The sequence below is a fragment of the Hypanus sabinus genome, unplaced genomic scaffold, assembly GCF_030144855.1.
Source record: "Hypanus sabinus isolate sHypSab1 unplaced genomic scaffold, sHypSab1.hap1 scaffold_832, whole genome shotgun sequence".
Classification (NCBI taxonomy): Eukaryota; Metazoa; Chordata; class Chondrichthyes; order Myliobatiformes; family Dasyatidae; genus Hypanus; species Hypanus sabinus.
The window spans coordinates 136105-148772 of NW_026781685.1; the positions used below are offsets into that span (position 1 = coordinate 136105).

Consider the following 12668-nt stretch of genomic DNA (forward strand, 5'->3'; position numbering starts at 1 on the left):
CCCAACAACAAGCAACAACATTACTAACGTGATCCCAACAACAAGCACATCTTCCCTTCCCCTACTCCCAGTCTGCGCTTTCCAGGGATCTCTTCCTACGCGACTGTCGTCACTGATCTCCTTCCTGGCACTTATCTTGCAATCTGAACAATTGATACACCCTCCCCTGCACATTATCCCTCACTAATATTCATGTCCTCATACTGTCCTCCTAGGTGAGGCGACACTTCAACTCTGGGTCTGTTGGGTCATTAATTGTACCTACTGCTCCGGTGCGGCCTCTTGTATATCTGTGATACTGGACGTTGATTGGGAAATTGCTTCACCGAGCACATCCGTTCCGTCCGTCAGAAAAAGCGGGACCTTCCAGTAGCCACCTACTTAAATTCCACTTCCCATTCCCATTCTGACCTGCCCGTCCATGGCCTCCTCTACTGTCGGAGTCAGGCCACATTCATTGTTCTTGCGGAGCCTGTGTCGCCTTCAACCAGATGGCAGGAATATCGATTTTTCGAAGTTCTTGCAATGTTCACCTACTGCAACATTCCCCATTCCTATTGCCCACTCTAACCCAATCTGCCCCTGCCACTAACTACCCCCTGGTCCTCCTCCACCTTTTCTTTCCTCTATGGCCTTCTGTCCTCTCCTATTAGATTCCTCTTCTCCGCCCTTTAACCTCCCAGCTCGTTAACTCACCACTGCCCCCATCCCGGTTTCACGCTTGCACATGTGGTTCTTCCTCCCCTTCACCCAACATCGAAATCTGTCTCCAGTCCTGACGCCGGGTACAGTTTGTAATTACGTGTCAATAATTTCTAACACGGTATCAATGTTTGGTATCCGCACAAACCGGGGTTTAGGGCGGGAAAGCTGTCTCAATCACAAGCGTTTAGCGGGAACGGAGACTGTCTTCCCTAGACCTGTGCAGCCAAGGAAACCGCGCATTTTGATTCTGCGGCTCCTCCAGGATTGATTTTGTTCGAGGCTTATATGATTACTCAGCATTGTTCCAGTTGATTGTGTGTCTCAGCCCGTGTCTGGTAAAGTAAATAGGATACGGGGTTAGGATTGTACAGGGGGCAGTGTGCTTTCCACGCTTCCCATGGGGAGGATATTGTAGGCGAGCGTGGTGAACCGCAAGCCGAGCGTCCCATTGCTGAGGTTGGAGACATCTGCAAATCAAACAACCTGGAGATACGGCACAACTCTGAATCCGCTGACACCACAGGTGTGCACCTTCATACTGGCGGTTGCATCACTGAATCTGTTCGCATCCTTAAACCAATGTGCATCCCCATATTTGCCGACACCGCCCTAAAACTGGCTGACACTCCTAACAGGCTGACACTCCAAAATCCATAATAGATTACTCAGAGCAGGACTCATTTCAAACGGCACAGAAAATGACTGTTTCCAGAATAAAAATCCGCACGCATCCCAAATCCGTCTGGAACTGCAAATCCGCCGGAACACCGAAACCCGGTGTAACCCAAAATCCGTGTGTAACTCTATGTTCGACACAAGATGCATAAAACTGCGCACATGTCGAAATGAGAGCGCACACCTAAACCCATCTGCATGCCAAACCCGATGACAGGTTCACATGCACATTGAATTATGCAAAAGCAAGAGTCACTTCATGCATTTCACAAAATAGCTGCCTCAACGTCCAAAATCTAGAACTAAGTTTTGCTCTATGTACACTTATTATGAATATATCTATCAACGATACGATCTTGAGATTCATCACACACACGATCCACCGACATCACCAAATCCGCATGTACCCAAACCTGCCGCATATATCTCCAAATCTCTGCGCAGCTCCAAATTCGAAGGCGGCCCTATAAGTACAAATGTTTATCCCAGAGCTAGAATCATTTCAAACTTTTCTCAAGATAGCTTAATCCACATTAACAACAGCAACCAATCGAAATGGAACGTTAAAGTGCACTATTTATTGAAGTGTTTGTAAAAGAAACAACCTTGATATTTTCCATTACTCCAAATCCACAATTGCTCAGAAATCCGTGAAGACGCGCTTGAGATTCGTCACGACCACAAATACACCACATCCCGGAATCTGTGAGCACCCGAGGGCCGTGGACACCGTCAAGCCGACTGAAACCCAGCGATGCACATTCGATTTTTCCAAAAGAATCATTCACAAAATAGCAGCCCTCACCTGAAAGAAATAGCTAGAACATCTTCAATGTTTAAAGATCAGTTGTTATTAAAACTCAAATAAATGAAACTACTTTGAGATTTTAACAGCTCGGAATCGACTGGCACCCACAACTCCATGTGCACCCATATGCGCCGACCAACACCTAAACCTGCGAACATCACCAAAACCGTGTGCACCCCAAACACGCATGATAATCCCTGTGCGCACATACTTGGCGTCATTCTCATCAATAAGTGCGCACGACGTCTTCCGTATGCGCCCCCAAAGCTGCTGACATACCCACTTGCACATTAGTTTATCCCAGAGCAAGAAACATTTCCAGCAGATTACAAACACGACTTAAACAACCAAGTAGGTACTGTATAAAGTACAAGATTGAAAGTGCATTTGTTAATAAATTATCACAAACCGTCCACCGATAAGCTAAATCCCCGTGCACAATGACGACCATCAGTGGACCGGCCATTGCACACAAGTAGGCTAGTCGGCGAGTGTAGGACCGACAGGCTCTGTCTCAAAGGAGCCTTCGGCTCTGTGTAAAACGTCTGTAAGGTTCCATTTTTGTTATTTTTCCCTCTCTCACTGGACCATTTAGACGCCTGTGGTCTGCTCTCCGTGCCGGATTTTGGAGAGCTGGCGGTCCCAGGGTGTCCATGAAATGCATCCGGCTGCAGTTCCATGAAGACCGTGTTAGGGATCTGGATCGGAAACGGGATGACCTTCAGCTTGTGCGGGAGAGCGAGTTACAGGGATGTAGTCACCCCTAAGTTGCAGGAGGCGATTAGTTGGGTGCCCGTCAGGAGAAATGGTAATAGGCAGTTGCAACGGAACACACCGTGGCCATTTTGTCACAAGGTGTGGCATTGGGACCGGACCCAAATGCAAGACACAGACAGTGAACTACCAGGAACAGGACTAGGCGTGCGAAGGAAGCAGGGGAAGAGAGGAAGAAAGGACGCTGGACATTACACAGGCCCCGGACGAGACAGGGATTCCGGGCCTGGGCTAGGACTTGACCTGGATACCGGAACCAGGGCATGGAACTGGGAACCAGGAGCTTGGTCTTGGACTTCGAGCCAGAGACTGGACAAGGACACAGAACCTGGGTCTTGACTCGAACTTGGACACCAGAACTAGGCGAAGACATGACGAGGTTACAGGATGAGGGGAGGCAACAGGACTGGACGTGAGATTCATGAACAGGACGTGGGAACACCAGCACTGGGCTGGGCAAGGTACTCCTGGGCCGGGCGTGGCACATGACAAGACGTGAACAGAAAGCCGTGGCTTCGACAAGACAAGGACCTTGACTAGGACTGGATGAGGCCCCGAAGCCTTGACATGGTCGAGGAAGAGAGAAGAACGCAGAACACTGAGCCTTGGACGAAGTAGAGTCAGGAGCATGGAGCACTGAGCCGGGACCCCTCCTTGGGTACAGGACTTAGGGCCGGGTCTCATCACACCGAACACAGAACCCGACGAGACAGTTCCTAACGCTAGTTAGCGGCAAAACAGCCGGACCTAACGAGCGAAGGCGTGGACACAGACAGTTCCAAACACGGCGAAGCTCCAAACACAGGCAAGGTGAGGCGGGGCTCCAGACACAGGCAAGGCGAGGCCAGGCGGGGCTCCAGGCAGAGGCAAGGCGAGGCTCCAGGCAAAGGCAGGGGGAGACCAGGCACCAGGAGGAAGGTGAAGGGAAGGGATGCAGACAGGTGGATCTGGGCAAGAGGCTCCAGGCAGGAAGGTAAAGGAAAGGGATGCAGACAGGGTGTTTTCACAGGAACAATCCAGCAGCCTGAGGCATAATCCTGAAGGTATTTATGAGGTCAGCCAAACAAGAATAAGCTGCCTCAACAGAAACTAGGGAAACCCGGAAAACCTGGAATAAGGTACGTAGACCGGACAGTGAACCGGAATGCGGATTTCACGGACCATACCACGACACATTGCCATGAAAAGAAAGTATACCGCTTTGATACATTTTTCAGGGGTGACGTCCTGGAAGAATGCCGTGGCAACCTAGTTACAGGCACAGAACATGGGACGGTGGCGGAGAAGGGAAAGGGACAGAAGAAGGAACTGTAGCGATAGAGGATTCGATAGTGTGGGGAACAGACAGGAGACACTGTGGACGTAAACTGCACACTCGAAAGGTATGCTGCCTCCCAGGTGTCAGGGATGGGACGGCTCAGATCGCGTCCACAACATTTTTGGGGAGGGAGGTAAAAGTGAATATAGCATTCAGTCACGTTGTCAGGAAGGGCAGGCAGGTGATGGGACTTATTTGCAGCCAAAAGGTTGAGTCACAAATCATTAGGTGTGCAGGATCAGAAAGGACAGCAAGGTGTTGAATCTAAATGCTCGTCGTATCAGAAATCAGGTGGATGATATTGTGGCAATATTACAGATTGCCAGACATGATGTTGTAGCCATCACTGAAAGATGTTTGCAGTTGGGAACTGAATGTCCGAGGTTACATGTTATATCGGAGGGATAGAAAGTTAGGTAGAGGGGATGATGTGGGTCTACTGGGAAAGAATGCCTTAGAATCAGTAAAAGGATGTGATCGAGTATGGGAAGATCTTGCATCCTTGTGGGATGAGTTAAGAAAAATGCAAGGAAAAAGAATGTGGATGCCAGTTTTATACAGCCTCCCAACAGTGGCTGGGAGCTGGACCGTAGTTTACAACAGGAAATAGAAAAGGCGAATAAAAAGGAAATTATATGGTAGTCATGGGTGACTTTAACATGCAGGCCGATTGGGAAAATCAGTTTTGTAATGGATCTCAAGCAAGTGATTTCTTTGAATGCCTAAGAAATAGCCCTTTAGAGCAGTTTACCGTTGAACCTTCTAGAGGTTTAGGTATATTGGATTGGGTGTTACGTGAGTCGATTTGGCAGCTAAGGTAATAGAACGCTTAGGAAGCACTGATCACAATATGATTGTGTTCTACTTGAAATTTGATAAGTAGAAAGTGAAGTCTGAAGTAGCGGTATTTCATTGGAGTAAGGGAAATCACAGTGGTACGAGAGAGTAGCTGGTCAAAGTACAATCGATTGGTAGGAGCTACAGGCAGGGAGGTCAGCAGAGCATAAACGTCGTCTGTTTCTGTGAAAATGAAGAATGTGCAGGACATGTGTATCTCAAATTTTGATAAATACTCGAATTGTAAAATAGTACAACTATGGCTGACAAGGGAAGTCAAGGCGATTGTAAAAGCAAAAGAAAGGTCAAACAGCAAAGCAAAAATTAGTGGCTAGATAGACGATTGGGAAGTTTTGTTTAAACCTACAGAGAGCAACTAAAATGATCATTAAAAGGGAAAAGACAAAACATAAAAGCAAGGCAGCAAATAATATCAAAGTGGATTGTAAATGATTTTTCAAGTCTTTTAAAAATAAAAGAGAAATGAGAATGGATATTCGACCGCTAGAAAGTGAGGCAGGAGAAATAATCACGGGGGACTGATGAATTAAATCAGTATTTTGCACCAGTGTTCATTGTGGCAGATACTAGCTGTATGCCTGATGTTGTGGCGTGTGAAGGAAGATAAATGTGTACAGTTACTGTTAAAAGAGAGAAGGTGCCCATAGAGCTGAAAGACAGAAAGTTACGTAAGTCACACGGATCACAAGAACCGCATTCTGGGGTTCTGAAAGAGGTAGCATTAGAGATTCTGGTGCATTAGAAATGGCCTTTCAAAATCATTGAAATCTGTCATGATGCCAGAGGACTAAGAAATTGCAAACGCTACTCCTCTCTTTAGGAAAGGAGGAAGGCAGCAGAAAGGAAATTACAGAACAGTCACCTAGCTGCCATACCCTCTCCAGCAGCCCCCCCCCCCACTCAATCTGATCCGCCTATACGGCCCCAATGACCACAAATCCTACTACGTTGTTTTCCACTGACTCTACCTCCCCATTTTCCAATGACCACATACCTCCCACATTTTCGCTGACTCCACACCTCCCCGTCAGCTCACACTGCGACTATTCCTCCCCAGCAGACCCCACAGCTCTCAGGCATCTGACATTGACCTCGGGCCTCTATCGAACAGCAACCAGCTCATACCTCACCCATCAGACACTGAAGCCGTCCTCATACACCACCTCCCCCATAAGCAGCGCGACTGCATCTCCACTTCCGGACTGGCTTGACCTGAAAAACAAGATCAGTGTGTCTAATCTTGATTCATAACCGCACATCAGCCACTTCCAGAGCACCCATCTGACTCCTCACGCTCAACGGACGCCCATTGTTCAACGACCACAGAACCCCACCACCCACCAGAAACATCCACAAGAGCAGCAACGCACAGCACACTCGCACCCCCAGTCATTTAACTGAACACTCTGCTCCCTCGGGATCCAGTATCTGTGAATCCTCGGGATGACGCCTTTCGGCATTTTGAACCCGTGATGCTTCGCGCGTCATTCTGCAGTTTCCCGTGGGCAGGAAAAGTCAACGTTGATTGCATCAGCACAAGTCAGGTTTAGTAGAGCGATAAGGACGAGAATCATCTGATACCGAATGGGGAAAGGAGAGAAAGAGGGAGGGTCATTCTTTGGAAAACCAGCATCCTTGACCACCACGGAAATAACCCAGAGAACGCTATGGAAGGTGGTCACTCGCCCGATTCAATATAACGTTGAGACTTTATAAAGCACTGTTAGGGCTGCACTTTCAGTGTTGTGAGCAGATTTGTGCTCCTCCGCTTAGAAGGGATCTGCTGAAACTAGGGAGTGCTCAGTCCTGGTTTACGAAAATGATTTCCGGATTTCACGGCTTGTCATATGAAGACGGTTTGTTGGCTCTGGCCCGGAATTCACTGGAAAACAGAAAAATGAGGTGTGACGTCATTGGAAATATTGAATGGTGAGAGATCTTGACAGAATAGATGTGGAATGGATAATATTTATGGTGAGAGAGTCTAGGACCAGAGGACGCTGCCTCAGAATAGAGGAGCGTCCTTGTAGAACGGCAAACAGAACTGATTTCGTTAGCCAGAGAGGGCTGAATCCTGTAATTCCTTGCCACGGGCAACTGCAGAGTCCAAGTCTTTATGCATATTTAAGACGGAAAGTGATAGATTCTTCATTCTGCAGGTCATGGATAGAAAAAAAACAAGACATTGGGGCTGAAAGTAAAATTGGATCAGCCATGATTAAATGGCGGAGCAGACTCGAGAGACCAACTTGACTAATTCTGCTCCTATTCTTAATGTCCTTATGGCTTTAACTGCTTTGCGCTGATGGTTATACGAGCCGTCTCGTTAACTTTGCTTCCTGTATCGTTTCGGTATCTACACATGAATCGCCCGTCATCTGTGTGTGCAGTTACATTTGAAGACATCTGGTGACCCCATCTCTACCACAGGAGCAGGCAGCGCCTTCCAATCACAACAACTTATCGTTTGTACAACACCGCGTGTGTAGCCCAGGTGGTATCCCGGTAAATCTGCTCTTCATCCCCTTTCACGTTTCCACCGTCTTCCTAAGCTCAACATCTCAAGTGTGGTCTAACCTGTGCGTTACAGATCTGCAACATTTTCTCACCATGTTTGAGCTCGATTCCAGTCAAATGAAGGCCAGCACGTCTTCCTACCATCGCTCTCAACTTGTTCATAGTTCAGAGCACATTTACCATCGAAGTATGTATACAGTAGACAGCCTTGAGGTTCGTCTTGTTGCAGGCGGCCACAAAGCAAAGAACCCGCTTAAAGAAAACAAAAACACACAGATTCAGGATTAAGGAAAACCCCGAGGCATTCCACAAGTATGTGAAGAGCAAGAGGATAAGATGTGAGCGAATAGGACCAATCAAGTGTGAGAATGGAAAAGTGTTTATGGAATCCGAGGAAATAACGGAGGTACTTAAAGAATAATTATTCACTACGGAAAAGGATCTTGGCGATTGTAGGGATGTCTTGCGGTGTACTGAAAAGCTTGAGAATGTGCCGGAGATTTTGGAAACCATCCAGTTGGATAAGTCTCCGGGACCGGACGGGATGTACCCCGAGCTGCTGTGGGAGCGAGGGTGGAGATTCCTGAGCCTGTGGCAATGATCTTTGCATCATCAATGAGGAGGGGAGAGGTTCCGGAGGATTGGAGGGTTGTGGATCTTGTTCTTCTATTCAAGAAAGGTACAGCCCGGGGGACTATAGGCCAGTGAGTTATACTTCAGTTGTTGATAAGTTGATGGAGAAGATCCTGACAGGCAGAACTTATGAACATTTATAGAGGCATAATATGATTCGGAATATTCTGCATTGCTTTCTCAACGGCAGTTCATGTCTTACGAGCCTGATTGAATTTTTGAGGATGTGACTAAGTACATTGACGAAGATAGAGCTGTAATGTCGTGTATATGGATTTTAACAAGGCATTTGATAAGAAACACCATGAAAGGCTTATTGAGAAAGAAAGGAGTCATGGGATCCAAGTGGGCATGGCTTTGTGGAACCAGAACTAGCTGTCCACAGAAGGCAAAGTTTGGTTGTAGACGGGTCATATTCCGCATGGAGGCCGGTAACCAGGGGTGTGCCTCAGGGATCTGTTATGGGACTCCTATTCTTTGTGTTTTTTTTACTGACCTGGATGAGGATGTGGAGGGATAGGTTAGTAAATTTGCTGATGACACAAAGGTAGTGGGTTTTGTGGATAGTGTTTTGGGCTGTCAGAGTTTACAGCTGGACACTAATAGAATGCATATTGGTAGGTCAAATTATATAGTATTAATGACAAGACTCTTGGCAGTGTGAAGGATTAGAGGGATCTTGAGGTTAGAGTCCATAGGACACTCAAAGCAGCTACGCAGGTTAAGAAGGCATACAGTGTATTGGCCTTCATCAATTGTGAGATTGAGTTTAAGAGCGAGAGATAATGGTGCAGCTATTCAATGTGGTGATAATGGCTTCTAAATTGAATTTTCCTAATGTGTGTCCTTAATTGGCGATCCTGCATTTAGTTCTACCAGTGCACTGTGGAGGTAATCCCAAATACATAGGTATTTTATGTTAAAGCAAGAGATGAAGACATCTGTTTACGGAGTTGAATCTATGAAGAACAGAAAATATCATGCCAGTATTTACACCTGTTGGAGTCCGGTCTGGAGCCCACCTTCCGGGTCTTGCTCCGGTCCGCGGACATCTGACTCCGGGCCTTGCAGCCAGCTCTCCTACAACACGGAGCCATTGGATCATCTTGGCTTAAGGATGTACACCTGTTGCCTATTAGGAGGATGGTGTTTATCAGGGGCTAGGGGACTGAGCCTAGTTGTGGGGTCGTCCTGCTCCGAAGCTCTGTACCTGGACCGCCGGCTCTGAACCCTGTCTGTATCCTGCTCTACCCTGGTTGCCGACCTGCTCGGAATCCTGTTCTGCCCTGGTTGCCGCCCTGCTCGGAATCCTGTTCTACCCTGGTTGCCGCCCAGCTCGGAATCCTGTTCTACCCTGGTTGCCGCCCTGCTCGGAATCCTGTTCTGCCCTGGTTGCCGCCCTGCTCGGAATCCTGTTCTACCCTGGTTACCGCCCTGCTCGGAATCCTGTTCTACCCTGGTTGCCGCCCTGCTCGGAATCCTGTTCTACCCTGGTTGCCGCCCTGCTCGGAATCCTGTTCTACCCTGGTTGCCGCCCTGCTCGGAATCCTGTACTGCCGGGTTGCCGGCCTGTTCTGTATGTGTTCAATCCGGTTTGTCTTGTTCCGATGCTTCTCTCCTGTGCGCTGGTCCCGCTGTTCTGCCTTATTCTCCTTGCTCGCGCTGTCACGCTGTCGGTCGTCTTTACCAATGTACCGTTGTTCCACGGTAGTCCTGCTGTTCACCCTAGACCCAGCTTCCTTCTGATCCCTTGGCCCCGTCGGGCAGCTCCGGACGGACTGCCGCTGCCCGGCGGGGGTTCTGGCCTTTCCACCCATCTGCCTTTTCCTACGCGTTGCCTCCGTCGGGGAGTACGGCCGGACTGCCGCTGTCCGGCGGGGGTTCTGGCCTTTCCACCCATCTGCCTTTTCCTACCCGTTGCCTCCGTCGGGGAGTGCGGCCGGTCTGCCGCTGTCTGGCGAGGGTTCTGCCCCTTCCTATCCGTTACCTCCGTCGGGCAGGTCCGGCCGGATTGCCGCACTCTCACACTATAGCAGATACTGACAGAATGAAACCCACACTCTCACACTGTAAAGGAGAAGGACAGATACAGAATGAAACGCACACTGTAGCAGAGACAGACCGATACAGAATGAAACCCAGACTTTCACACTGTAGCAGAGACCGACCGATACAGACTGAAACCCACACTCTCACACTGTAGCAGAGACTGACAGATACAGACTGAAACCCACACTCTCACACTGTAGCAGAGACCGACCGACACAGAATGAAACCCACACTCTCACACTGTAGCAGAGACCGACAGATACAGAATGAAACCCAGACTCTCACACTGTAGCAGAGACTGACAGATACAGAATGAAACCCACACTGTCACACTGTAAAGGAGACGGGCACTGTAAAGGAAATGCCAAAGAAACTGGTATTGTTATGACAAACCATGAGATCATATCGGAATGGAATCTATACATGATTTTGTTAAATCATGCCGGTATTTTCACCGGAGAGAAATTGTGTTGATGGTTGTGCTCGTAACCCAACGGCAGTGAATACCAGCATTATCAGCGCATGATAGGTACTCCTACAGCTAATTGAACGCCACAGTGTTTCAGCATCAAACTGTTCTTCAGCTGGATTCAGCAACGGCTTTGTCTGTCACTTTACCATTTAAAAATGGACAGCACGAGCAGGTAATTTTATTCACATACATTATAAAATGTATAAGAGGTATTTCAGTGAACACACACACACACACACACACACACACAAACTAAAAATATGTGGAAAATATAGGTTACCAGATGGACAGAACGGTGGACAGCTCTAGACTAACAGAAACAGACTAACTAAACATCGATATCGCCCAGGGCTGATGGAGAACTGGACAGAGTGTCTGTGTACACAGCGGGGATGAGTTATATCCGGGAGCACATAAGTGGATGTGGTGTGGTGGGTTTAACAGCTGAGCGGTCAAAGTGAAGCTGCTGAATTAAATAAAAACAAAGTGAATAACATTAACTGAAACTCTGCAGAGGGAGACTGAGAGTCTCCCTGGATCCGGAGCACACTGAGGGGAAACCAGGTCTATCTGTAGACTAAACAATAGGTATGACAGTGAAGATTGCCAAAAATGCCGGACACACCGGTTCCCGATTGCTCGGTGAAAGAGGACCGAAGTGAAAGTTTCATGTAGGAAAATAGGAACAGCCGTGACCGCTGCCAACACTATTGTGGAATGTTGTAAACACAGCCGATCATTGCTCACTTACTGGTCTCATTACACATTTTGGTAGAATTGAATGTAACACAATGTAACACATTAATACAATTGGCATCACCTCAGTCAGATCGCAGAGAGATCGCAGAGGGATCTGACTGAGGGAATGCCAATGGTATTATTGTGTTTGTGTTAAATGCCCAAAACATCTGCACCTGAGACACTGCCGGTGATGTAATTTGTTTATTCAGTAACAATGGTCAGATGTGGGACCTTGTCACTGGAGATCGATCCCCTGTATAAATCAGAGCCTGTTGCAGTACGTCAGCCCAGAGTGTCTTGCCGAGCTGAGGAATTCAGAGCAATCTCGTTCACTGCGTCACTCAAATGGGATATCCAGTAATCTGGAGGATTGAAAACATTTAATACCCTGTTATTTCAGCCGTTGGAATTCCCGGTAAGCCGCTGTCACTCCTGCAAACGGCAGAAACTGATAGTTAACTCCGATGTTCCGAAGTGTTTTTCTCGCTACTTGTTTCCACAGCCACCTGTTCAGTCCCCTCATTTCAGTCATGGGCAGAAGGCGCTGACAATATTAATCCCATTGCTTTCGTAGCAGACAGTGCTCTGTATTGCAGTCGAGATGCTGCCTTTGACAGAAATCCTCTCGCTGCCTTGATGTGGAGGAATAATCGTGAATTGAAATGTCTGAAAACGAGGACACCGGGCGACACTGCATCCTGGGGAACAGCCGTCCTTCTTTCATGTCCCTATGAATCGTCTGTAATTTGCGAGACTGGGTGACGGAACGACGCGAGCAGCTCATTTATTTGAGAAATGTGAGCAGAGTGAACTGCAGATGTGGATTTCCTTTCATTCCTGTGCTGCGCAGAGCCAGTGATGCCAGTATTTAATGCCCATCCCTTACTGCTGCCGCGGCAGCATTTCAGCAGCTCATCGTTCGTCAGTCCTGGAAATTCACCCAGATTCATCAGAACTCGCAGGAAGTCTCTGTCAAGCCGATAATGCCACTCTCAGTCGCTCCACATGTCCTCGGTCCGGTTTCCACCCTCTGAGGTAGATAACAAAACACAAGATCTAATCTGATTCTATCACACTGCGGCTCGATTTTCCTGACTAGTCAGTAATGTCCCTGCCTC

General features: G+C 47.9%; 1 protein-coding gene across 1 annotated transcript in view; it reads right to left on the reverse strand.

Moving 5' to 3' along the window:
* Positions 1 to 9385, reverse strand: part of LOC132390287 (NACHT, LRR and PYD domains-containing protein 3-like) — a 56621-nt gene extending 47236 nt beyond the window's left edge. The window contains exons 1-2 of the mRNA XM_059962899.1: positions 9311 to 9385; positions 7836 to 7907 (exon numbers count right to left, since the gene is read on the reverse strand). Of these exons, the coding sequence (XP_059818882.1) occupies positions 7836 to 7907; positions 9311 to 9385 (147 nt within the window). The remainder of the gene's footprint in view (positions 1 to 7835; positions 7908 to 9310) is intronic.
* Between the last annotated feature and the right edge of the window lie 3283 nt (positions 9386 to 12668).